At 52.6% G+C, this 26,372-nt stretch overlaps 8 protein-coding genes across 8 annotated transcripts; 3 read left to right on the top strand and 5 right to left on the bottom strand.

Moving 5' to 3' along the window:
• Positions 1-2,056: 2,056 nt before the first annotated feature.
• On the bottom strand, positions 2,057-5,248 carry A1O5_08868 (uncharacterized protein; the record flags this gene model as incomplete). Its single annotated transcript, XM_007749449.1, has 1 exon — positions 2,057-5,248. One exon carries the CDS (start codon positions 5,246-5,248, stop codon positions 2,057-2,059), a length of 3,192 nt encoding a protein of 1,063 aa, XP_007747639.1.
• Positions 5,249-6,532: 1,284 nt separating this feature from the next.
• A1O5_08867 (uncharacterized protein) lies at positions 6,533-8,943 on the bottom strand (the record flags this gene model as incomplete). The annotated part of the gene is made up of 2 exons (XM_007749448.1): positions 6,533-8,686; positions 8,740-8,943. 2 exons carry the CDS (start codon positions 8,941-8,943, stop codon positions 6,533-6,535), a joined length of 2,358 nt encoding a protein of 785 aa, XP_007747638.1.
• A 1,231-nt stretch (positions 8,944-10,174) lies between these two features.
• Positions 10,175-12,379, bottom strand: A1O5_08866 (uncharacterized protein; the record flags this gene model as incomplete). The annotated part of the gene is made up of 1 exon (XM_007749447.1): positions 10,175-12,379. One exon carries the CDS (start codon positions 12,377-12,379, stop codon positions 10,175-10,177), a length of 2,205 nt encoding a protein of 734 aa, XP_007747637.1.
• A 1,798-nt stretch (positions 12,380-14,177) lies between these two features.
• On the top strand, positions 14,178-16,361 carry A1O5_08865 (uncharacterized protein; the record flags this gene model as incomplete). Its single annotated transcript, XM_007749446.1, has 1 exon — positions 14,178-16,361. The coding sequence occupies one exon, from the start codon at positions 14,178-14,180 to the stop codon at positions 16,359-16,361; it is 2,184 nt and encodes a 727-aa protein (XP_007747636.1).
• Positions 16,362-16,623: 262 nt separating this feature from the next.
• Positions 16,624-17,450, top strand: A1O5_08864 (uncharacterized protein; the record flags this gene model as incomplete). The annotated part of the gene is made up of 2 exons (XM_007749445.1): positions 16,624-16,690; positions 16,813-17,450. 2 exons carry the CDS (start codon positions 16,624-16,626, stop codon positions 17,448-17,450), a joined length of 705 nt encoding a protein of 234 aa, XP_007747635.1.
• A 130-nt stretch (positions 17,451-17,580) lies between these two features.
• On the bottom strand, positions 17,581-19,125 carry A1O5_08863 (uncharacterized protein; the record flags this gene model as incomplete). The annotated part of the gene is made up of 1 exon (XM_007749444.1): positions 17,581-19,125. One exon carries the CDS (start codon positions 19,123-19,125, stop codon positions 17,581-17,583), a length of 1,545 nt encoding a protein of 514 aa, XP_007747634.1.
• A 572-nt stretch (positions 19,126-19,697) lies between these two features.
• On the top strand, positions 19,698-20,755 carry A1O5_08862 (uncharacterized protein; the record flags this gene model as incomplete). Its single annotated transcript, XM_007749443.1, has 2 exons — positions 19,698-20,012; positions 20,174-20,755. 2 exons carry the CDS (start codon positions 19,698-19,700, stop codon positions 20,753-20,755), a joined length of 897 nt encoding a protein of 298 aa, XP_007747633.1.
• A 2,687-nt stretch (positions 20,756-23,442) lies between these two features.
• On the bottom strand, positions 23,443-24,965 carry A1O5_08861 (G2/mitotic-specific cyclin-B; the record flags this gene model as incomplete). The annotated part of the gene is made up of 3 exons (XM_007749442.1): positions 23,443-23,625; positions 23,674-24,879; positions 24,957-24,965. The coding sequence occupies 3 exons, from the start codon at positions 24,963-24,965 to the stop codon at positions 23,443-23,445; spliced, it is 1,398 nt and encodes a 465-aa protein (XP_007747632.1).
• Between the last annotated feature and the right edge of the window lie 1,407 nt (positions 24,966-26,372).

The following is a 26,372-nucleotide window of genomic DNA, read 5'->3' as shown; positions in this document are numbered from 1 at the left end:
GCAGAAATGACGTGCCTGGTGCATTCGTCACCTGCTCTTCACGAATCCATGAATACTTGTTAGTTCCTTCGCATCGGCGGCCGATCCGCACCACCTTGTTTGATGATCGCAAAATATCTGCACAAGTACGGAGAAAATCTTCCCACATTCTCCATCAGCAGGAACATGACAATGAGGATTGGTGACAGAGATGAGTAGCGGATTGCGCTCTTCCTCATCTCTGCCGTATGACCCGAGAATCCGAAGCACGATGGATTTGGTATGCTGCAAAGAAGGATCACCGAGTGCAATAATTACTGCCCGTCAGCGGGTTATCATACCGGACCAAGCCAAGACAACTTGATCATTCGATAATCACTTTCATGTCCCTGCACTGCCACAATCTTGTCCCGCAGGTTCTCTTCTCCCGGCAAGGATGTCTGTTTTGTTCACGTTATCATCACCGTCGGCGAGGCAATTGCGACAGAGCGTTTATTATTCAATCATCCATGCATGAACGCATGCATGGATTCACAGATACATGGATCCTGGTGTCGATCCCGATTCTCCAGGAGGGGCACACCACTTGGACCAAGCCCACAGCGGTCCAGATCGCCATCCAATCCAACCTAGCGGGGAACCTTGGCTACCAGTAGATGTGTGCAATGCTCGAGCAGGTCGCAATTTCGAAACCATCTCCACAGTCGAGATGGAACGGCGCGAATTCGGTCTCCATCCACTCCCTCAACGGCCCCAAAGCAAACCTGAAACAGCTCTGGGATATGCCGTACTACTTCTTCTGCTCATTCTCCCAGTACGGAGTACTCTGTTTCGACGATGTCAACAATAATGGAATATCAATGCACAATGGGCCTCGGTAAGGACCGTGTTTGTAGGAGCAGTAGCCTCCCCCTTCTCTCCGCGTCCATTGGCCTTCACCCACTCTCCGTCTCTTATTGAGATACTTTAGGCCGCTTTTGTTGAGATACGTATGGAGTACGAGTCGGTTGGAAGTTGGTCCAAGCTGAGACTTGTGGCTGCTCGTCAAAATCCCATCCTCATCCTCATCCTCCTCGCCCTCGCATGCCTTCCCCTTTCGCGCCATAGTAGGCGCCAGTTGAAAGTCTTCGCCCGGGGAGGCGTCACCGGCGCCAACAAGGGGATACTAAGAGTAAATAATACCTTTTCAACCCGTCTAAGTATCAATGAGGGTCCGAACCTTGAAAGGGGGCCCACGATCCCATCGACCAGGACCCGCTACTTTTGTTAGGTCCGCTGCCGTTGCGCATCTAACCGATGAGGATCAGGCCGGGTCTACTGTACTGTACCTACTTAGGGAGTCTCACTAGGCAGGTAAATCTACAAAGACGGGGGGCCATGTGGCTCTTTCAAGCTCGCGAAATGGTACCTCGTAAGTATTATGTACCTCCTCCGGGCGTCCGCGTTAGGTACTATTAGACTCTGCAAGTATTGCACAGACCCGCGATTCTCCCATGGATGGAATTTCTTCAACTGAGCCGGAATCGAAACCGCTCTCGCTCTCCCCTTCATCCCGATGGAGCGGTCTTGATGGTCCCATCTTAGTCGAACTGAACGAGAGACCGGGAACTCAGTCAGTTCTACTCGGTCCTGCGAATCTCAAACGACACGAGGAAAAACACTTGAAAGAGCTAAATCCGGATTCCTGCGCCCTGTCAGTGAGCTACCCGACATCGAGCCTACCTCTCAATTCAATAAAGGAGACACAACTCCTCCGTACATATTTCGTTCATTGCTCGACCAACGCCCAAACGATCAAGTTCACACTGGATACAGATTTTTCATCTCTGCCGCGATTTAAATGTCCTGTCGACCTGTACATGGTGGTGGTCCCCTTATTGGGGCTAAGGGGCTCGATGAATACCTCCAGCGCCAATTGCTTCCAAACAAACCAAAGCGCGAGACTGCTGATTGACCCAACGCTTGCCGATTTTGTCTTCCTATCTTTACAAGCTGCCTCTCCAAATATGAAGCTGCCATTCCGATATGTACTCCGTACCGTGTTTTGTCTCGATGACGAAATGAAAATGCCCCCTCCTCAACCTGCCGTCGTCAGGATATACGAAGTAACAGCATCCATCCTTTCTTTCGTCAATTTCATACTGATAACGAGCAGTTCTTGGGCCACATCCGGATCTCGTATCTGCATCTCATGCCATCTCCTTGCATCTAGTTTCCACGTAACGCAGTCCTTCTCTGCCACCATCGAGGCAGTGCGCGGTGTCTGGGAGAAAAAAGGCAGTTCTCCGCATGGTCGCCCCGACACAATCAGCTCAGAGTACTTGCCCTGTGGCCAGTCGTAATCGCAACGCAGAATGCCTTCTTCAAGCATGTAGAAGCCGTCAGCAGGGTCCCCGACTCTGAACAAGACCGAGCCTTTCGGGTACACAACCCTGTCAAAATACTTCATAGCACGATACCAGAAATCCTCGGTCTTCTCCGAGAGATCCGCAAAGATCTGTAGCATCAAGGGTAGAGGTTGCTTGAAAGCCTGCCACTTGGCCAAGCTGGACGCGTCCTCATCCAAAGTAGTCTGGGCGACTTGATGGAGGTGACTTCGTCTGGGGGAGCTGCCCATAAATTCCGCCTTGTACGAGGACGAAAGCTCCTGAGACCGAGCGCGAGGCATGTCAAGGTGCCCTCCTATCCGCCTGGTGCGCCGCTGCTCTTCTTGACGATATAGGGCAGTCAAAAGTTTATTCTCGCAGTGCTCCAATGCCACATTCAGATCAGGGAAGATTTGGACGTTTGAGTCTGCCGAAAACAGGCCAACATTACGAAGAGCTTGTCCAATCTCGCCATCAACGTCCAAGCTGCTCACGATAAGCTCGACTCCACGCTTCTGCAGTAGACGGTTGATTCTGGTGAACGCCTCCGCGGCAGAGAAATCAATGCCGTTAATTTGAGCCATGTCCAAGATGAGGAATCTCAGAGGTCGATCTCTGAACGCATCTTCCTCAAGAAGGGCTCGAATTCTGTTCTCAACCCCGACAATGGTGCCAAAGAACAAATATCCGGCCAGTTTAAGTAGAAAGATCTGCTTGCCTGTTTCTCGCAAGAACTTGAGCTGGACTGGCGGTCGTCTGACGAGAGACTTTGCAACTTGCCCAGAATAGGTGGCTCTGATGGCAGTTCTTCGAGACGTTTGTACAACAAAACTCAGAGCGGCGAGCAAAATGCCAACGAGGATTCCAATCACGAAATCCCACACTCCCATGGTGATGACAATGATCAAGATGGTGGCGTATTCAAGCTTGTGAACTTTGCCCCATGTTCCGACGAGAGCTTCTTCAAGCAACTCTATACCTAATAAGAAAATCAAGGCACCAACAACCATGATGGGAATGTAACCAATAATAGCCGGGCCAGCCAAAAGGATACCGAAGGTGCAGGCTGCCAGCAACAGCCCTGCAAGACGGTCATTGCCGCCACTGTCCATAAATAGGAGACTGTTGGTATATACGAGATAGTTCTGTACACTGCCGAAGAGACCACTGAGGCAGTTCGAGACACCATGGGCGATCAGCTCGCGGTCGACGCTCAGGTTATCCTCGCCGGTAGAAATGCCCAGAGCGGGCACGTTGATCGGGACATGCAAGACGCCGAAGAACGTCAGAGCAAACATCGCCGGGATAGTATCCGCAAGAGCTCCCCAGCTCACCGCGTTGAAGTCGTACAGCGTGTAGAAGTGATACCAGGGGTTCCCTGCCGGTGGGGGATCGAAAACCCAGCCTCCCGTATGCAAGGTATCCATCGAAATGCCCAAAGCAAACTTGAAGAAGTAGAAAATTGCAGCAACCGAGAGAAAGTAGCCGCCGACCAACAGATTTGATTTTACAAAGCGTTGTACAATGAGTAAGGTGATGGCAAGCGACAAGGGTACGGTCCACAGGGCGATTGTGTCGCCACGGAACAGCTGTTTGAGGGTGTCAAGGTTATACTCCAGATTGCCAGGTAGCCGAGCAGAGACTTCGATGCCAGTAGCGACAAGGAACCAGCCAACGCCTCCGATACAGCCAATGAGAATATGGCGCGGGAAGAACCCGATCAAGGATCCTAGCTTGCAAGCTCCCATGAGGAAGAACACCACTCCAGTCAGAACGGAACTGATGGCAAAGGACAGTATCGTGGTGGCAAGGACAGCCTTGGGGTTCTGCTCCCCCACCTTCTGGAGGATGGTAAAGGCCATCTTATGGAAGAAGGGAACAACCTCAATCATTTCGGACCCAATGCCTCCTCTGAAGATCGAGCCTCCAGAGGAATAGACGACCTGGGCAACGATAGTACTGACATAGAACATGGCAATGCCGTCGGAGCCGAGACCATCAAAGATTTCGTTCCCAAGAGGAAACAGAATCATGCCGTAGGAGAGCGCATCGAGGATGTTCAGGAGCAAACCTAGAAACACGGCTGGAAGGAGACTGACTGGGTGTGCGATAGCTTCCCGATATATGGCACGGGCACTCCACGTCTTGGGGTGTGAGAGAGTATAACAGCATGACCGCATTCTCCTCGCGGAGGCCCTGCATCTCTGGATGAGACCGCCCTTGTCCGAACCGTACTGTCGCTCGACATCCGTATAATGGCCATTCTTCAAAGGCTCTGCCCGCCGTTCACCAATGAGGGCCGTATACTCGTCAGGCTGGGTGGGCTCCAGCCTACTCGATGTTGTTGGACGATCTGGCGTTGCCTTGTCGATGCCATTCGTGTGCTGGTGACGCTCCTCCTCTTGTCCTATAGAACTTTGTATCATCGCCGTCAACTCGGAGATGGCTGGATCGCCAGGGTGGTCAAGTTCCGAGCCCTCTGGAGTTACAGGCTCGGAGACCTCTTCAATCATTTCAGGGTAACCATCGTCAGAGGCAGCTGAGGAAGAGGGCGGAGAGCTTCCAAGATGTGAGGCGTTCTCGGAGAGAGCAAACGCAGCCAGTTCAGCAGTCTGATCTCTTAGGCCAGCGGAAGAAGAGTACTGAGCCGGATCCAGCTGACCATGGAAAGAACGGACATAGAAGGATCTTGCGGGAGTTTTCTCTGCGGGCTGACTAGATGAAGAGCTGGCTCGAGGGCGTTCAATCCAAGGACGGTCCGGAGCGGCCAAGAGACTGCTCCCTTCGATACCTTGATCACTATGGGATCTTTTCAAGGGAGAGCTGGGCATCGGAGCTGGTCGGCTCTTGGAGAAGTTGGAACTATGGCGGGCGTGCTGTTTGCTCGAAGAGGTCGTCGACATTTTAGTTGCTCATGAGGATATCATGATGTCCCGCAATTCACATGCAAACTCCACTACTAGTGTGGCCGGCTCTTTCCAAGAGAAACACGCACAAGGGGCTGGGCCTGAGGAAGGGCACACTATGCTCATTCGTGAGTACTAGTCCGTAGCCTGTAATCGTCCCTCGTGTGACGCGAGACGGTCAGGGAATGAGGAATATAGAGCGGGACAAATAACGTCGACCCGAGGGTAAGAGGGTCAGAGGCCAACACAGTGAGGAAGATGCAGTTCGTGTTGACGCAAAGCTTGCTACTCGTGTTGGAGGTGGACGTAGCTGTGTGGGTTCCAGTCACCACTATGGACTTTACTCGGGAGCGGCCTCGCAGCACCAGGCTTGTCCTAGGTGCGGACGTGGTCCTCACAACTTAATCCATCATAACCATGTCAGCTGCTGAAAAGTAAAAAATTTTTTTACCTTCCTCCCCAAAAATTTTTTGCCCTTGTTGCAGTTCAGTGGAGACGGGGGAGGCAAGAGAGCATGGCGGGGCAGAAGACGACGAGCAGGGTTTGGTTAGGGAGGCTTTGAAGCTAGTGGCGGAAGGTGTCGACAGCATGAAAGTTCTGAAGAATTGGATGACCTTTGAAGAGAAACCAAGCTCAAAAGAGACACCATGGCCAGCGAGATGATCGCCGGCCCACTGAGGACTAGTGACGAGGAAAACAAAAGCCTTCGAATCGCAATGGGTACGGACCACCTCGTGCATGGGTGGCAGTGGCATGAGAAGAAATTGTACTTGTAGTAAGTGGATTGACGGCACCAACGGCCTATTCCCCGCCATTGTTGTTGCATGCAGCACCTGCAGAACCCATTGGATGTCTCATGTAAAGTAGCGAGCTACCAAGTATGTACAGTAACTGCCTTCATTAAAGCCCCTCTTTGGTGCCAGGGCCACTAGGCGGTGCTGGTGGTGCCCCGATGTCCCCTCTCAAGCCCCTCTCAAGCCCCCCTTTAACTACATCGGTCCATGCAGCAGCAACACGCATGCATGCACATCACTCGTGTCACCCTCATCATGATCTTGACCTGACCTCAAATCCCAACGTCCTCGCAACGTCTTCCACCTCGCCGACGAGAAAGGGCCAGGCTAAAATCAATGTTCTATACTCTTCTTGTTATGCTCTGGTGTACCTACTTATGTTGTGACGTCCTTCAGATAAATTAACCATCCCAAAGCAGGTCGACACTAAAAAATTCAACCGTCATATTGAGTTAGACTTCACTCCTTCAAAGCTCCGCGCGCGCCGTCAATGCTTTAATCCTTCCAGCCAAACGACCAGCCTCTTCTTTATAATCACTCCCACAAGCTTCCCGGTCCCCTCTTCGGTGACACACAAATGCCTGAGGCCAAGCTTGCCAAACATCTCCACCACAAACTCCATTGGGGCTTTGGCACAGATCGTCAACGGTGTCCGGTCGATGAACTGTGACAGATCAAGCTCTCCCTCGTGCTCCATTTGTAATTGCACACCAGTCACCGGGGGCAGAAGACGGACAACACAGCCCGCAGGAAACGGGTGACCCAGAGTCTCCAGCCCGAACTCGAGTTCTCCTTCTGCTAGATAGCCCTGTAGCATAGCTCTCTGGACAAGGACAAGTCCAGCGTCCATAAGGCCTCGACGGCGGAGTTGGTGCAGCTTCTCTGTCAGGACAACACGGGGGACAATGCCGCTGTCCGGTACGTCCACCGTGACCTCGCGCATAGTTTGGAGAGGAGGAATCAGCTCCTCGGCGAGATGAGCATCCTGCTGAACGAGCTTCATGCTATGATCCAAGTCGAGGAAAGGATGCCCTAGGACTGTCTGTGCAAGATCGTACACACCTTCTTGCTCAAGAGCATCTGCCACCCATTTGGCCACCATGATGCCGATCATATTTGGCACGACGAACTCCAGTTCGCCCGTCAACTCGAACATGATGACCGCAAGCGAAATGGTCATCCGACTAACGCCAGCCAAAAAGGAACCCGCACCAACCATGGCGAAGATTCCGGGGGAGATAGACTGTGCCAAGAAAGGCAGTTGGCCGACAAGCCGGCCGAAGAAGGCTCCGCCATCGAGAGCGGGAATGATGATCCCCGAAGGCACTTTGATGCCAAACGTTATAACTGTCAGGGCAAGCTTGACAAGCGTTCCGTAAGTCAGCCAGCCCAGGTATTTTGGTGACGGCGAAGCGTGTCCTTCTTGCACACAGACGTAGTCTGTTCGTGAGCCTTCGCCGCAGTCGACCAGAAGGTTCTTGATAATGACATCGCCAGGTTCTCGCGCCAGAGGGTTTGGATACTGCAAAAGGGCCGTGGCGAGGACAACCAAGAACACCTCTAGAACCGGATAATTCTTGATGATCCTGTACTTGCGAAAGCTGCGAGACCACAGGAAGTTGACCTTGCAAAAGATGCCCCCAAAGACACCCCCAGCAATACCCAAGACCACGAATACAACGTAATGATATGGTTGATAGGTGGTGCCGTAGTTGGTCTCAAAGAGCACAAGCTTGCCGGTGCCAGTCGGATTGAGAGCTTTGAGTGTCATGGCCGCGAAGAGAGAACAAACAAACGCTCGCCAGAGCACTTTGCGTGGGAAGTATGTCGAGATTTCTTCGTACGCAAACAGCACGCCGCCAATGGGTGCTCCGAATGCGACAGAAAGACCACTCGAGCAACCAGCAGCAAGTAGTTCTCGGAGCTTACGACCATTCTCTCTATACTTGTGGAATCGGATACCGACAAGGTATGCGACGCACGTGGAAATGTGCACGAAAGGACCTTCCTTGCCCAAACACATACCTGTCGAAACAGCAAAGACCGAACCGACCGCCTTCACGACTAAGACATTAAGGTCCAGGAAATGTGGAATGACAAAACCAGACAGAATCGTCTTGATCTCGGGGATACCACTCCCAGCTGCCATGTAGATGGACTTGCCCGCAGCTGTAGGCTTCAGAGTTTCGCCGTTCGCTTGGTTGCTGTTCTTCCGGATTGGTTCAGTGTCCCCAACGCCTGGAGCGGTTGTCGGAAGCGCTCTTCTCGTAGTCAACGTAACTGTTCCACTGATGATGCCGAAGAGCAGAGCAAATCCCACGTATATTCCAAACCCATACCAATAATTCCTCGTCCAATACTTCCATTCCGGGCAGATCTCACCAGTCTCGGCCAGGGGCATCAATGGTGATTTCCCTGAGCAGCAAAGTTCTTTACTGGCGAACGGATTGTTTTGGCAATATCCTGTCTTCCAGTCACTGACGGTGGCAACAGCGATATCCACAAGAAAAGCAACGCATGCTGTTAGAGTGCCAATTACCGCAGCTGCAATCCAACCCTCACAAGAGTCGAAGGCTGCCATAAGTCCATTGCGAAGGCCTTTCCCGCTGTGCACGGAACGATGTCTAAATGAGTCTTTGATCTGTACAAGGTCAACTTGAGTTTGGTTAATTAATCGTAGTCGATCTCTCCTACCAAATCATGGAGCCAGTCAATTGTCGTATAGTCATTGTACGGAAGGCGTTCTCCCACGGCGGTGTCGCCTAGTGCCTGCTCTTCTTTACTGATGGGGGAAGAGACGACCGAGGCAGCGTCTGCGTCTAGGGCGATGGAGTTAAACCTCCTGTCCCGAGGAAGGAGATGAGTCCTTTCATCTGGTTGCTCCTCATCCCCAGCCATGTTTGTTCACGGAACAGCAATGAAGCTTCACAAGGCCCAGGCACTCAAAAGGCGGCGACATTTTGACCAATGTCCACGGATTTTACAAGCTCTGTGGAAGATATGACACTGTGCCACGAAGATTACCAGCCGCAATCTGCATCTCCGGGGAACCTCAGATCTAGGAGAGACCACTGAGAAATGTCGATTCGGGCAGTCACTGATAAGCTCAACTCTGGCAATCGAGCTCCTGAAAGTGCTGTGTACATAGATAAGAAGCAAGCAAGATAACAGTCGCCTCGGCCTGCTCGGCCTCACAATGACCCTTTCACGTAAAGTCGTCCGGCATACCTGCTACTTTGGTCATATGCCAGGGACTGGATAACGCCTCAATGCCACCGGCTGCACCATTGCATCGGACGCCAGGATCTTTCCAGAAGTGGCTTCAGTATGAGTCGCAGCGTCATGACAACCTCCAGTGTCATTTCTTGCGATATGTAATACATACCTCGCTTAACTTCTGGCGAAAGAGAGCATCAGAGCAGAGCTGCATACTGGGTACATAGTAGCCAGCTGTGCCCGGGCCATGCCTGCATGCACACGGTTGGAGTGGGGGTGCGACCCTTGAACCCAGCCATCGGCTTCAGAGGATAATGAGGGGGTGAACACAGAGAAAGGGGAAAAGAAAATACCATACGCGGACGATATCATCATCTTTAACTTACGGAATGTTCCATGGAGGCCCGGAGGAAGGGCGAGTGCTGCGGTGGTTGTTTGTGATGGTCGAGACTCGTAACAGCAGGGACTGCGGGCATGCAGGCAAAGTTCTCTTGCGTAGGAATGACCATCCGTCCATGTAGTTGAAAGTAGGTGCTTCGTAGCGCGACATTAGGCCCCTCTATTAGCCCACCAGCTGTGTGGCCTAATGCTCGAAAGAGGCGGGAAGGCCTCAACTTGGGAAATTTGGTCGCGTGCCCTGCTTTCCCATGTTCCGTCTAGCCGAAAGTCAAATCTGTCCATCGGCGATTTCACTTGCTCCAGGCCATCAGCCACCAAGGTCCTGCAACAAGGGATCGTGTTCTTACTCATGACTTAGTGTAGCATGCATTCATTTCGAAAAGGCTCTTGAAGAGTACGGCCGTGTAGAAAGGAGGCTAGACTTAAAGCCTCTCCAAAACAATGACACCCAAACATGCCCCGCTGAACAGAAAAAGCAACCGAACGACATGCCCCATTTGATCCCTAGCATCGTTCACGCTTGCAAGCATATAAACAGCACAAGAGCAAGACCAATAATAACGGCGGCGCTCAGGCCGCCAACGAGACCCCAAATAAAAGTCCGATGCAGTTGCCCGTCGTGCACTATCATCAGCGAGTCCGAGTCTGACGATTCAATGGAAGCCGTCTCTTCGTCATATAATAATGGCGTTCTCTCCGTTGCAGGCTTGTTTCCTCTCATCAGAGCCCTGAGGGGCCACCACGACTTCAGGGTTCCCCACGCCTTGGAGATAGCTGGGAAAGTAGGCTCGTTTGGATCGAGGTAGATGACGTAAGATTCCTCAAGATTGACATCGGAGTCGCCATCTTCAAATTCGTTCCAGTACCTGATCGGAGACGGGCGCGGCTCAGGAACCACAATTCGTGCTCGCTTCCGTGTCTTTTTGCTTGACGGGGATTTTGACTCGAGAGGCGAAGTGACTGCCTCTGTGTTTCGAGCTTCATCGGATGTAATAGAGTCGCGTCCACGAGTAGCTGTAGAGAAGACACTGTCTGCATGGCCTTCACTGGAGGATGGTCCAGAGGACGTTCCACTCAGATCGGTTGCATTGACCCTGACCCGGTTTGCGGTTCTGAGTCGGAATAGGTGGGATGCTGTCTCACCGACGTGGGGAAGAGGCAGCTTGGTGATGTCCTTCTCCAGCAGTGATTGCCATGGTGATTGAGGGAGATCTTTGTGTACCTTGCGAATGGCCATGTCTTCAAGAGTAAAATCATAGACTCGGTACGCCAGATGCGACTCATCCAATGCACGAACAACGGCTGGAGTCCGAGCAAATTCCCAACGAATATGCAACGTGGCATGTGGGAAGGTGTCGCTGTCTTGGGAAAAGGGGTGCAATTCACCGAGGTGCTGCATGTCCACCGTACCAAAAGAGACCGAGGTATCGAGCGTGGCCCAATTCGCGACGTCGGCGGTGTTGGTCATGCCGGAGTAACGTGTCCGGTAGGTTCGTACTTCGGCCAAGGGCTTGACATCCCTGTGCTCGATGAGATATCGCTGAATGGTGGTGGCTTCTTTCGAACCACCTGTCAAATGGGAATCCCGGTTTAAAGCAATAACGAGGTCTTCGCGGTCGAGGAGAAGGGCCTTTTCACCGGAAGAGGTAGGTGAAAGGCCGGCGAGAGTGACTGCTGCGTCCTTAGCGCGGGTCCAGTACGCACTCAAGGCTATCTTGGAGGGTCTGACAGAACTTTGGTCCTTGACAAATCTCTGTGCGTTGTCGAAGAAGACCATGTGAGTGAGATTGTTGTTGTTTGACATGGAGAGGGACGCGTTTCTCTGTGGCGTCAGTGATGCATTGGAGCTTGTCCGTGAGGGGGTGGGAGCGAGAGTGTCATCCTTCTTCATATGTCTCTGAATGATGGCACGAGCCTCGTCGAGGTTGTCTGTATGAATCCAGTAGAAAGCACTGCCGGCGGCCTCGCCATATGGCACCGTCATAACGGCAGCATCAAACGCGGCAGGGGCTTGCTTGATGGTATTGTTGATTTTAGATATGGGTGACCGAAGGCCCAAAGCAGAAACTCTATCCTGTTGCTGCTGACCGGAGGGTGGTTGTTGGGGATGCTTCTTAAGCGTTGGAATGGCCAGTTTCTCGGTGAGGATGGCTGTCTGTTCAGCCAATTCCTGAAGATAATCTGAGTAGTCGGTCTGCAGCTGGTTGGACGAGAAGACTTCGACGTCCATGCGAGTTTGCAGCGTGGTCGAACCTGTCCATTTCGTATACTTCTTGAGGATTTTGCGGAAGGCGATTTTCTGAGCAGAGGCAAAGCGAGCAACCTTTTGGATGAGGTCCCCCAGCTCTTCGCATTCGCGGGTGAGTTTGCGATACTTGCGGCTCCGGATGCCGGCGACGGCATCAACTTCCAGCGCCCTTTCATCGCCATATGTCCGAAGGATGGCGATCTGCTTCTTGAGCGAGCTCAGTCGCCGGTCAATTTCTCCCCGCTTCATCCGCAGGAACAGAGTGATGTTGTCATATTGATCTCGTAAGTGATTGAGCAAGACCTTGTCCGTCTCCTCCCATCGACTCTTGCCTTGGACGGGGATTTCGACAGGGCCGGAAAGATTAGGGGATGTACGTTGCTTGATGAGTTGCTTCATACCATTGTAGTTGAAGTTGTAGGCGGCCCATTCCGGAACCGACCTCTGATAGAAGCTGTCACCGAACTTCATAGCGGTGAAAGAGCTCCTATGCGCCAAAGGTCGTATTGTCGTGTTGTGTGTAACTCTGCTGGAACGCTCCGGAGGGCCAGTCGGGAGCACATATAAACGGTGCGTTCAAATGACCAGGGCTGATTGTTCCATGGCAGTGAGAGCATGAAATGGAGAATAGGTATGCAAAATGAAGGTGAAGGTGAGCGGCGCCGGGCAACAAATGACCTGTCAGGCTATGTATGCATTATGCATTGGGGCGGGGTGCCAATGGGTACCAATGGGTACCAATGGGGGCGCGAGGTGACAGAGAAATCAATCTTAGCACGAGCAGAAACGAGAAAGGCAAAATGATTCACAAAAGGTAATAATATGGAGTACGAGTAGTTACTCGGATCAGAGTACCCAGCACCACTTAAGACGGTGGCCAGGGCTGCCCAGTGCCAGTGGCGCAGTGACCATAGGTAAGTATTTAAGTATAATTGTGCTGGGCCTCGTGGAGCCTGGCTTGTGGCTCCTCCCTTGGACGTTGGAGCCGCTTGTTCAGAATCAAAATACTCGGTAGTGTGACAGACAACATCCTGCGAGACCGCCGCTCCAGCATGTGGAGATAGAGTTTCGTCAATCCCACGACCACCAAACGTCTCCTGTGTACGTACAACAGAGTGGCAATCACTACGAGATGATAACAAGGTCCCTCGGCATCGGCATCGTATCAGTCGGGCACTTGGCGGTCGACTCGACCTGTTTCTCACACGCATCTTGGCCATGTCGCCGCCTCGCCGCAAAGAGCAAGAGAGAAACAGGTGCAGCCAGACGTCATTCGGCACTGGGCCAGTGACTCCAAGAGGCCCCCCTCCTTGCAAACGGCCGCTTGCATCGGTGGCTGTGCCCGTTATTGGCTTTGGTCATTTTTTCTTTCTTCTTTGTGGATTCGCAACATGTGAAATGTATCGAGATCTACAGAATTCACCTCCTCCCTTTTCCGCCTTCCCCTCCTCTATTTAATCTGCACTGGCTTCACACGCGACTGCACTGAGCACTATCTACCGAGTACTCGGTATTTATCTATCTACTGGGTATGGCCCGGTGCCGAGATCGACTAAAAGAGTTGCCTGCGCCTATCTCTACCTAGACTTCCAGGTGGCTGGGAACCTGATAATGGAAACTTTACTCCACGGCGTTTGATTTCTTCAGCAGCAACTCTGCGCAGGAGTCCATACTAGAACCGCAACAGGTAAATACCCTCACACAACGCGCGCTAAAGATGAGTTGCAGAAGGCTTCGGGGCACTCCCAGCCCAGCAGGGGTGCCTACCGGGTAGACTGGCGTCCCTACCGTAAGTACAGTAGGTCCCGTAGGTAGTCCCGCCGGACATCCGGGTGGGGTCCCTAGGACCTACTCGGTTACAGGCTCACCAGGCACACCATGACCTATGTACAGTACCACCAAGTACAGTAGTACTTAGTTAAAATTTCTGTCTTGCCACAATTGTTCAGCACCTCCACTCACGTACTAGCCCCCTCGCCTATTCACACTCCGCTTCACATTTTCCCAGCCCTTTGGCCAGAACATTACGGAGTCCAGTGTGGTTTTGTGCCACCACCATCTGCCGCCAAACCTTACCAATTTGGAGGAACCCCCCCCCCTGAAAAAAAAATTATCTCGAATCGATGATTACATGCAACACTGCACAGAACCCAAGTGTGCCGATGCACCTTTGCCCTTTTGCAGCCTTGCGCACAGGTAGCGCCACTGTTAACGGTTTGCAGTGCTGCATGCCATCTCTATTATCGGTGCCCTTGACAACCACAGCCCAATGGCTGATTCCAGTGCGCTCGTCACCGCGCTATTGACTTCCACCCACGCCTTCCTGCAGCCTTCCTCTTCTCTCCACTCCGAGACTTTGGCCTATGTAAAATGCATTCTGGACCCTTTGGCTGCCGACGTCGCAGCTGCGCAAAAGCTGAGGCGGGACCAGAACAGGAAGAAGAGAAAGCGGAGTGATATTGAGCGGGAAAACGAGGTCTTGCAGTTGCGTCAAGTTTACACAAATGGCTTTGGGGTAAAACAGGTGTGGGAACAAGCGAAAAGGATCCTGGATGCCACTTGTACCGAGACAGAGAAGGATATCGCCGTCCACAGATCTCGACTGCACTCAAGCTCAGACGAGCAAATTGTCAGAAATGGCCACCGCGCGGATGAAGTCGACGCTTCGGATGCCTGGGAAGACGAGGATGAGGATGAGATGCCGGGGTCAGGAGTTGACGATAGGCAGGATGACGTACTAGAGGATGAGTTCGTCGACGATGAGGATGGTACAGAAGACTTGAGTGATCTCGAGGACATTGACGATGTCGAAATGGATGCTTCTTCTTCCGGGGCCGACCAACAGGATCCCAGAACATATCGGCAAGATCCAAACAGCCTCAATGACGGCTTCTTTTCCATCGACGACTTCAACCGACAGACTCAATTTCTCGAGCAACAAGATGCACGGGGCGAAGACGACAACCCCAGCGATGAGGATGAGATTGATTGGGATGCAGATCCCTTGACTATGCCTTTCCACAGACCGAAGGTGAATCCTGCTAGCCAGGACAAGAAAGGGAAAGGCATCTCGGATCGCGAAGAAGAATCAGACGAAGAAGAAGACGGTCCAACCTTTGGAGATGCCGACCTCAATGCCGACGATACCGACGAAGATATGATGAGCCAGGACGAGGAAGCTCTCAATGACCGTGTCGACGGCCTGCAAAACACCAATGAGATTCGCTACGCCGACTTTTTTGCACCTCCGCCCAAGAAATTATCAAAGACAACGCGGATGCGAGCACTACCGAAAACGCAACCGACCAAGCAACCCGAACCGCCCCATGCAGACTTCGAGATCGACGTGCAGCGAGCAATCTCCGATGTTCGACGTGACCTGCTTGAGTCGGAGGAAGAAGAATCTGACTTGGAATCTGGAAGTGACATGGAGGACATGAGGCGGTCAAGTCAGAACATGTCTACACATGAGAAGCAGCGAGCCGCCATCGCCGCTGAGATCCGGCGCCTAGAAGCGGCCAACGTTGCAAAAAGAGACTGGACGCTCTCTGGCGAGGCACGCGCTGCAGACCGCCCGCTTAATTCCTTGATCGAAGAAGACTTGGAGTTCGAGCGAGTGGGTAAACCTGTGCCCGTAGTCACCGCCGAGGTCTCCGAGGACATTGAACAGTTGATCAAACGACGCATCCTGGCTCGCGAATTTGATGAGGTTATTCGCCGCCACCCCGATAGTTTGGGCGCCGCCACCGAAACGCGGAGAGGCCGGGTTGATGTTGACGACACAAAGCCCCAGTCCGGCCTTGCAGAAATTTATGAGCAGGACCATCTCCGTGCTACAGATCCAGGATACGTCGACAAGAGGTCAGCAGCGACGAAGAAACAGCATGAAGAGATCTCAAGGCTGTGGAAAGAGGTGTCAAGTCAGTTGGATCTGCTCAGCAATCTCCATTTCAAACCCAAACGAGTCGAAGTAGAGATCAAAGCAGTGGAAGATAAACCCACGATTAGCATGGAGGATGCAAGGCCTGTTGGAATGGGTGTCAATGCCGAGGAGAGCATGCTTGCGCCTCACGAGGTGTACCGGCCTGGCGAGAAGACGACGAAGAGGGACAATATGGCTGTTCTCAAAGGCGGCGCGAGTGTGAGCAAGGACGAAATGACCCGAGAAGAGAAATTACGCAGGAGAAGGAGGGAGAAAGAGCGGGCGAAGAAGGCACAAGGAAATGCGTCGACTTTGAAAGTTGGCGCGAGTGCTAATGGTAGAGATGGCGATTCCAGGAAGTCGAAGGCCAAATCTCGAGAGCGAGAGAAGGCGGACATCTTGTCTGAGCTGCGCAAAGGCGGCGTCAAGGTTGTGGGAAAGAAGGGAGAATTGCAGGACTTGAGCGGAAAGAAAGGGAACAAGGGAGGCGTCTCTGTGGGTGCATTGGCTGGAGGGGCGCTGAAGTTATAGTTTGTAGCTTGTGTTCATGCGTAAGCTGAGCGAGGTGTTGCGCGAAGCCCTCGTTGTCAACCTCATTGATTTTGCTCCCATCCACTCCAAAAATTGAGTCCGGGTTATATTCGGCAAAGCAACCCGAGCGTTGCTTCACAATCCACAGCACAACGTCGATCGTAGTTTCTCTGCATCGACAACGGCGCAAGGGTCCCCTCTCTAATCTTCTGTCCTTGATTTGATTTCCGGGCGCGATCTTGACAACGTCTTTCACTAGGAGATGGGCATAGAAGAGCAGAAGGAGGAGCGGGAAGTCCTCGAGTCGATTTTCCCAGACGAGATCACAGGTTCGTAAAACTCACTTGTCATTGACAGAGGATACCCCCACTCCTACTCCTCCTCCTAGTCCACATATATATACGCATGCGGTGAACGGAAATACCTGACAGCTGCGTTTCCGCTTTGGCAGACCTCTCGGACTCGTCGTACCGGATAGCCATAACGCTGGACCTGCCCAGCGAGGGGCATGGCGATGAAGAGCCCGAACCGCCCGTCCTCCTGCTCAACGTGGCCTACCCCGAAACATACCCGGACGTCGGACCGCACCTGGACATCACGACGCCGCCCAACGCGCCCAAACACCCGCAGCTGGACGTGGCCGAGGACAAGGCGCGGCTGCTCGACGCGCTGCAGCCGACGATCGAGGACTCGCTGGGCATGGCGATGGTGTTCACGCTGGTGACGACCCTCAAGGAAGCCGCCGAGGTGCTAGTCTCGGACCGCATCCGGCAGGCCGAGGAGGTTAAGGAGATCGCGGCTCGCCAGAAGGAGGAGGTCGAGAACCGCAGATTCCACGGCGCCCTGGTCACCCGCGAGCGCTTCCTCGAGTGGCGCGACAAATTCCGCAGGGAGATGGAGGAGAGGGAGCGCAGGGCCCGGGAGGAGGAGGAAACCGAGGATCGCAGGAAGAAGGGCGGCAAGCTCGAGGAGAAGAGGCTCACCGGGAAGCAGCTGTGGGAGAGGGGTCTGGCCGGGAAGGGTGACGAAGAGAACACTGATGGAGACGACGCTGTCTCCGCGGTGGAAAAGCTCAAGGTTGACGGCTGAGCCATATCTTCCTGTATTGGAAGGAAAATGGGGGTCACTGCCTTATCGCCTTAACCACTCAGAGGGGGGGAAATTGGAAGATTATCAAGGACTCTATGACGATCCCCAAGGATACAACAGCTGGTGAATGCTAGCTTCCATTTCTATCTGCGCCGAACGACTGAAAATACCGTCTGCGAAAAGGATTCAGTTCATCAGCCGTACGACCAGTGCTGGCTTCCAATGCCTCCTCTCGACTAGCAGACCCGTTAATGCCTCCCTCTGAATCGAAGGCCCAGGGCACTCTCTCATATACCAGCAATCTTCGACTCCACTTGTTGAACCTCTGAACACACTCGTGTTTCAGTTCGAGATGCCGATGCGTCGGTATGGTGGTGACTTCCTCCTCCCCAGCTTCGTTTTCGTTTGCGCTCGGCATCCAGAACGCGATACGGCCCCCATCAACCAATGTTTTGGCTGCGAAGTCAAGGATATCGTCAAGCATACGGGCGAAGGAGTAAGGCTTTTTGGGTGGGATGTATCCCGGGAGCGTATGCGCCGGGACGCCGTTGATCAATACCTCTGTCAACAGGCTGGAGCCCTCAGAGTGACCGGTTCCTTCTTCGGTAAAATCTGCTGCCTCGACACGACTTTGCCTCAATCTCGTTCCAAGCACTTTCAATCCTTCACGCACACCATATGGAGGATCACATATGATCCCATCTAGCCACCGGCCATCGCTTGACTTGAGTGCAGTCGCAGGACAGCGAAACGGCGTATTCGTCAAGTCGGAAGTCAGACAATCACCGAACAAATGGGTCAGACCATACTTTTGAAAATTGGCTCCTACGCCCTGATCCAGACCGAGACCTTTCCCACGAAAACTCCGGCCATCGATATCTGATCCTAAAGCAATAGCTCCTAACTCTGCAGCGGCAACCATAAAGCCTCCGGTGCCCACAAAAGGGTCCAAGAAGATCTTGCCCGGACTTGCCAGGGCGATGTTTGCTGTCAGCAACGCCAATTCTGCATCCATCGACGTTGTTGATATGTACGGCCGCTTCTTGAGGTCATGCTTCTCCCGTAGCCAGCGACATGAGTCGCCGATCTTGCGGGCCAGGAACACTTTTCTCAAACTCGTGCCTGCTATTTTGTCGACAGCCTCGTTAGAGGGCAAAGCGTTCTCTTGGATCTCACTGGGCGAGGCCACAGGAAGCCACTCTTCCAGGACCGCAAACTCCACTTGCGGGTCCTTCATCTTGATCTTGCCCTTGAAATCAAGGTATCGAAATGAGTTGATGATATGTCTCTGTTCATCGATATCCCTCGTGCTGCCGTAACAGTCGACCGAGAACTTGAATGATACATGACGAAATCGGTCCCATAGATAGGAACTTCTTGATTTCACATCCGCGTGAAGTTCATCATAGTCCCGTCCCTGCCCCCATATTTCGTAGATGCACTTTGAGAGGATGGAACGGCTTTCGAAGTTCTTTATCCTCGCATCGATACTTTCAAAAGAGCCGTCATCCCTTGCCACGGTAACATCGAGGGCAGGAAACCGCGCCACACAGAACGGTGAGCTCTCGGCATAGGAAACGATCTCACAATGCAGTTGGGCAAGGGTCGAAAGTGCCTCGATCTCAGGTCGCCGGAAACTTTCATGCGCCTGAGCCAACCGGATGAGATATTCCATCGTCGAGTCTAGTTTTATTAGTAGATGTCGCCATGGAAAGGTGGCCAGACGATTCTGCCTTGGTCACTTCCGAAACGATCTGCGCCTGATCTGAGAACAAGCCTTAGTCGAGGCGATGAAGGCAGAGATGATTTCAATTTGGTCATTGGATGAGAAACGACGAGGCAGAATTTTGAGTGACTCCAACTGTGGATCTCGAGTCAACCCCGTAGTTGATTGTCTGGCTGAAAAAAGCGTCTCGTCATTTACCTCGTCATTTGATATTGAAGCGAGCCCTCACCCCTTATTCGCCCAAGTGCGCCTTGATCTGTCATCTCTGGCTACAAGGATTTTGTCAGACAAATATCCAACTCAACCTCGGCGGCCCTTGTGCTCTCTTTTCTTGGCATATATCAGCCTTGGGCCTTCCCCCTCACCCCTTATATATCCCACCGTTGTGCTCCTACTCATCTTGGTTATATCCTCGTTACAATCTTTTATACGCATACATAGAATTTACCCTGTTTTCATAGATCTCTACATCTCTTTGCTGCATCGATACGGTATTGCCCCTTCAAGGGAAGCCTCACAAAATGTCCGACGTCCCTCGCCTCATTCACGAATCGAGAACCCACTCTTCGTCCAAGCCAGACCGGGATTTTTCTTCTTCCTGTCCGTTCTGCGCCATCGGAAGCACCTACGATGCAACGTCTCCCTTCTCCTCATCAGAGTCGATGGCAAAGGCACTCGACCCAGAGCAGCTCGACCCGCCGTCGTTTGTGCTCTACTCAAGCGAGCACGTCATTGCTTTCTTAGATATTATGCCCTTGACGAGAGGACATGTGTTGGTTGCACCTCGGAAGCATCGTGTCAAAGTCGGGGATTTGAGTCCCAGTGAAGGCGCAGAGGTATGTTTGACCATCGTCGTAATGTCTCCCTACTATTCATGTTCATTATCTGGGAGTTGGATCTCATAAGATTCCTTTCTGGACCTCTTCCAGTCATTGATACACTTGTATTCCAACATCCTACAAGACCTCTAGAGCTAAGGTCATATTCATTAATACAGATCGGCAGAGTCCTGCCTCTTCTCGCACGGTCTGTCATCAAGGCTGTCCTTCCAGATATACCGCACGAGGATGCCGACTATAACGTGGTGCAAAACAACGGTGAGCCATTGCCAGCATTTCACCATTTCACCATTCTCCCCCCTTATCTTACCTTCCCTGATCCCCAGACTGAGCATTTCCATCTACCCCATCTAGGCCCCGGCGCCGCTCAAGTAGTCCCGCATGTGCACTTTCACATTGTTCCCCGCCCCCCTCTGAACTACACCTATCCCAACCTTAGCGCCACCACATCATCTTTGAAGAAGAAATATCCACCCAATCCGCAGCCTTCAGGCCGTCAAGCAACGGCCATTCTGTTTGGAAGAGGAATGCGCGAGGATCTCGACTACGACGATGCCGCGGTGTTGGTGGAGAGTATGAGGGCGGCAATCAGAGAGGAGTTGGCGAGAAGCTTTGGGAAGGGGGAGGGATCGGTCAGTGCAGAGACTGTGGAGCAGATGAGAAGTTTGGATGTTGGGGCCGGCTCTGAAGGAGGCGGAAATGGAAGCCGAAACGGCAGGCGTTTACCTTGGAAGGTCTGAGACGATCAGCTCCGGCCAGCTCTTTTCCTGTCACGATGGCCCCTTTATCTCCAGCCTTGAATTGTTGAAGAACATGCAGCTCCGCTGATCCACTCCAGCCGAGACCCTCGCTCACCAACTACCACAGATGGTTGAAGATATAATGCTTCAATGAGAAGGTCGGCAGATGGTGGCGGAGTAAGATTCGAATTGATAGCCAGGGCTCGGGCTCACGCAGCCTGAGCAAACCCAAGCCGGCGAACAGCAGCGAACGTCAACCATGCAAAGGCCCGCAGCATTGACACCAACTGCATGTCCTTGACTAGATCAGATATTAAAGGTCGTTTCTAACCCCGGCCCAGGCCCTCCATGTTCAATTCTCGAATCTCTCGATATGCCTGTCTCTACCCTTATTCATTGTATGCTTCAGCGTCGCCCTCGACCAACACGACAGAATCCAGTCACCCTATTCCAAGTTGTCTCATCATACTTGCCTCACGACGAGTTTAATCATTCCCACGATCGAGTGTCTGGTCGATATCCATAAAACTGTCTGTTGCCCTTGGTTTTCCCAAGGCTGAGTGCACTCTTCAAGTGGCTAATGGGAATGTCTGGCAAAGTTCTAGAGACGTCGAGCTCCTGAAAGCCTTTCGCACTACCCAGAATCAGCATTGCCGACTGAAGACGGTGAACTGTTGCATTGAGGGGTTTTTGTTTTCCATTTCCACATCTCTAACAGGAGGTATTTACCTTCAACGGCAGCTACCAAAGTGTCACGAGAGATTTCTGGGGAGGAACTACCGTATATGGAGTCCGCGACAAGGCACCATCGCCTGTTGTTTGCTCGTGTGTGGGTTTTGCTGCAAAGCACTGTTCTTCGGCCCAATGCCCCAGCAATCAGGTTGTTTGGCTCTGCAAACCATCATCACCACGACCATCTCTTCCCTTCCTCATTAATAAATACAACGGCTCTGTCTCGCCAAAGCTCAAGTCTCGAGGTGGACAAAGCAGACACCAGAATAATCCCCAAGGCCCCATCCAGATAGCACACTCAATCCGGTCTCCAATTCTTCCTTGGCCCTGCACATAAAAGTCGACGCTCGTAATATGGAAGAAGAAGCGCATTGCTCGAAACGCCACCCACGATTGACCATCCAGGTCGACATCGACCAGCAGGCCCTCCAGGTCCAGGAACATCACAGTCCGCGGCGTCAACAGGAGCGCCAATCCCGACCCACCGCCAACAAGCCCGAGATAGCGTCCGAGTGTCAAGAGCAAGTACAGGTGGAGGTGCCAGTCCATCCTCGCGCGCAACAGTCAGCTTCTACCGCCTCTGCATCATCCCGATCCCCAGCTCTAGCCCCAGCCTCATCACCCTCAGACTGAGACTACGCAGCAAAAAGCCTTGGACGTGTAACGAGCCACATGAACAAGCACAGCCAGGCACGGGGGCAGGCAGGAGGGTATCTGGATTGATCTATCACTTTCAACGAGAGCTCACCGGGAGGAAGACAGGACAGGGAGGGGAAGGAAGAGGAAGAGGTGGGATTACATCGGATTGGATTGGATTAATACCATGTAGAGCGTTCCGTCTAGGAGCTCGATCTCGCCTTCTATCTGTGCGCATATGTGTGTTAATCAACTAATCAATCGATCAATCAATCAATACATACATACATACATACATACATACATACGTGCACGTGTACATGTACAAACCGTGCAACGAACCTTGTCCTTTGGTTAGATCTGCTTTGAGACACACTTAGGGATCACCAATCGGTCGGTAGGGACCTTCGAGTCAAAACCAAAACATCAAATAAGGAGACAGAAGAGAGACAAAGAGAAGAGACAGTCGGTGGACTCGGTCATCATCGATTAGGAAGCTGTTGCCCACGCAAATACTCCGTACGATTGCAATTGCGATAGCCCTGTTGGCGCGACCCATCTAGACCTTGAACCATATACCATGAGATACAGGCATGGACAAAGAACACGCCGCCGCTACCGCTCGATAATCCAAAGAGCACAACCCATTTTGGCCTCGTTTCATGTCCAGCCCCTATTCTCACAGTCACGACCCTCCCGGTCTTCGCTGCTGCGCGGGAATTCAAGTCAAACAACTCAATGCACGCAAGAGACAAATTTCAACTTTGCGGTTCTCCCGTTTTCAATAAGCAATAACGCCACGTTCGCCCGTTCTCGCCAGTCAATCAAGCCCCCGCCCGTACCGTAAGCCCACCCACATTTCGAACGCCCTCGCAGTGTGCCCCAACAAAAGCTGGAAAGATGCGCCAACGGAGATTACTTCCCAAAGTCTTTCTGATGCCAGGTAGTAACGCCGGCGAGAGTTCGCTGTGCTAGGAGGTTGCTGTGTGGTCAGAGGTGTTGGTGGCTTATCGATATGATGGTAATGATGCTGGATGCTAATCTATGTGCGGATATCGTTTTCAATCGTCGCGGTGATGGAGACATGAAAGCATGACCCTTATTTCAGAGGGGTTGCCCGAAAATTTCGTCGTGTACGACTTCCCAGAAAGATCAAGCCGAAAAGAGCTCGCCACCGTGGTCAGGCAAGCAAGTCGGGTGATGGCAAGTTGGCAAGCTACTGTGCAACCTTGGCATCGGGGAGCGACAAGGCACCGGTTCGGCGACTTGCACCGTAGTCCTTAGCCCATTTCCTGGCCAAGATTGATGCTTGTGTCTTTTTAGCCTCGGGTTGACGACAACTCACACTGGGTCTTGGACTTACCCTTGAGGAACTTCTTGGACGCATATTTCTTGAATAGCGCCTCGTGTGCAACTGGTGCTTCAAGATAGCTGATCATGAGGTCGAAGACGGGCAAAATCTCCTCCTCGTTGTAGCCAGCAAACTTGGTCAGTGTCGCGTCCTGTCAATGATTAGAAAGAGATCCACGCTCGGCAATTGGAATACATACCCATCCACCACGCTCAAGTATCATGCGAGCAAGGTACATGGCGGCAGCTGCAACATGACTCTGCTTGTATTCCAAGAAGCGGTGGTCCACGAGACTGATTTCCATCAAATACTTTCCCAGTGTGCGGGTCTGAATGTCATAGTTGTCGGCCTTCGAAATTCTTCGCAAGAAATTCATGGGGTTTGGATAGCTAAGATCGTATTTGAGTGTCGACAAGGTGTAGCGCTCAGCACTCAGAACCTCTTCAATTGTGAAACCATCGTCAGCGACGTGGACGAAGTTGCCAACGTGGGGCGAAAGAACTTCTTCGTATTTGGAGGCGATGAACATGGCAGTAATGCCAACAAGCTGGAGCTTGTCGAGAGGGACAACCTTTTGCGAGAGGAAGCGATCGACAATGTTGACGGCAAGAAACAAGGTTTCGGGCAGAAGCCTAAATCGGGTGTGCACTTCGATCAACCAGTCGACGAGGATGCCTCTCATCTTCCACTCGAGATCGTCTTGATGATCCATGTAGTTCGGGTTAGGCTGCGTGACATTCTCCAGGGCGAAGTAATATTCAAAGATCTCGCGGACGTATTCGGCGCACATGGACGGGTCGTCTAGGTCTTCGGCATCCAGGTCAGCAACGACGTCGTGGATCTCCTCGGTCTGAGCTTGGGCTTCTTCGACGGCCTCCTCTGTGCAAGACTTCTTGCGGGGGGGTTCATCGACATCTGGAGTGACATCTTTCGACGAGGGCGCGGTAGATGCGGAGGCTTGCGTCCTTCTCTTGCCAGTGTTTCCCAGGACACCAGAGCCACTTCCCGGTTTCTTGAGCTCAGCGGATGCTTTTGGCTTGACATTGTTGTCCTTGACGCCGAGGGCGGCTCTTGAGGAGTTGGTTCGAGAGAGCTTCTGAACGCCGCCAGCGGTTGGTTGAGCGACCTTTGACTGTAACCCAACTTTGCCTGCCGTTGCCTTCTTCCCGTCCAGTACCACTTCTACACCTTTTGCGGCATTGGTCACGTCCCCCAACGCGCGACGTCTCGTCGCCCCGTTCAGTGTTCCTGTTGCGGACTTCTTGGTTTGCAGGGGCTTCTTCGCGACAGAGGTGGTGTCGTCGGTGCTCGCCAGACCGGCGGCTTTTGCTCGGGTCAGCCGGGTTGTTTGTGTCACAGAATTCTCATCGTTTTCGTTGTTGACTGCTCGTTGCCGAGTACGGGGCTGGTGAGAGGTTAGCGGAGGTTCCAAAAGACGCGTAAAGGACTTATAAGATGGACCTTCTCGACGGGAAGACTTACGACGGGCATCTTGTTTGCGTGACGCCGTGATGGCGAGGGCAGAGCCGGCGAAAGAGGTCACGAGCAAGGCAGAGCAAAGAACCTGAAATGCTCGAGGAACGACCAAGATAGCTGGGTTCTAGACTGCATTAGCATCGATGCATGTGAGGAATTCAATATGATTGGGGAATGACGCACGAGCTTTCCCAGGCGTGTCTGGGCGAGTTGCAATCTCGAGATTGCTAGAAGGCGTTCTTCGGTGCTGGTTGAGGTACCGCGTTCTCGGTTGAACTTTGGTCTCGGTAAGATGTGCCGGTGCTTGCGTGGTTGTAGGGGCGCGTTGTTGTTGTTGTTGTTGTCTGAGCCAGCGAACAAGAGCGGCACGCGGGACGAGCGAGAGAGGTACGATTGAAACTGAACAAGGACGGGTGTCAGAGGCAATGGAGTGACAAATAAGATACGGCTCGGAAGACAGAAGAGGAGTTCTCGAAGGACAACATGAGAGGTAGAAGGGGGTGGAGGCGTGAAGCGTTGTCGTGGCCGTGGTACAAGCACAAGGACAGGTACAAGTAGGTTCAAGTGCAAGCTGACGGGTTTGGAGGTGCAGATGTGGCAGAGGTGAGAGGGTGCTCGGAGCAGTGCCAGTGGAGCAGCTGTTGTTTTTGCTTGGCAACAGCTGCAGCTTGGTTGTTGGTTTGGATGGGGCCCGAATTTTGCAGGTGGGCGCTTCTGTGCTCGGATGGCGCGTGTGCTGTGGGCTTCAAAGGCGTACCGAGTAGACGTGTAGTAGTGCGGGGTGGGGAGAGAGAGAGAGAGAGAGAGAGTCTGGCACGCACCTATTTGGCCCTGGATCGTCCGCGTAACAACAAAAAGTAATGGAACTGTGATGCAGACCTGAGGATGCCGCGATCTACTGTGTGCAAAGTAAAGTCAACAGATGAGATAAAGCCCTGAGGGGCAAATGAAAAGCTCAATGGGACGGCCTGAAGGACGAAGTACTGGGTAAAGGAAGACGAGAGGTTTGGTGTGCTGTTGATGGGGGAACTGGACGCTGTGGCTGCTATTACTACTACTTGGTACTAGGCGCTGCACGTAAGTCGCGCCTGGCGTTGTTTATGCCGGAGCCCCCAACAGGCGCTTTCGACTCGCTGCTTCTGCTGCCCCGGCAACCACAGTGAATCAACGTGAATCGGCTTACCAAGTACAAGTACGGGAGAAAAGAGCAAAAAGCATGAGACCATGCTGGCTACGCTATCTCCTAGGCACCTACTGGGTACTACATAGGTACTGGGTACCTCGTACACACCTCCGCACATACGAGGACATGGCTAGACAGTGCTCTACGAGTACAGACATACTCATACTAGCCTTTTTTGGTGCCAGTTTCACCTCTTTTCATGAGTCGCCATCAGTCAAGTCATCCCTCGTCAAGTGATA

Source organism: Cladophialophora psammophila (genome assembly GCF_000585535.1).
Source record: "Cladophialophora psammophila CBS 110553 chromosome Unknown aczJe-supercont1.14, whole genome shotgun sequence".
Lineage (NCBI taxonomy): Eukaryota > Fungi > Ascomycota > Eurotiomycetes > Chaetothyriales > Herpotrichiellaceae > Cladophialophora > Cladophialophora psammophila.
The sequence above is the reverse complement of the archived record's forward strand: the minus strand, read 5'-3'. Positions and strand labels throughout refer to the sequence as shown.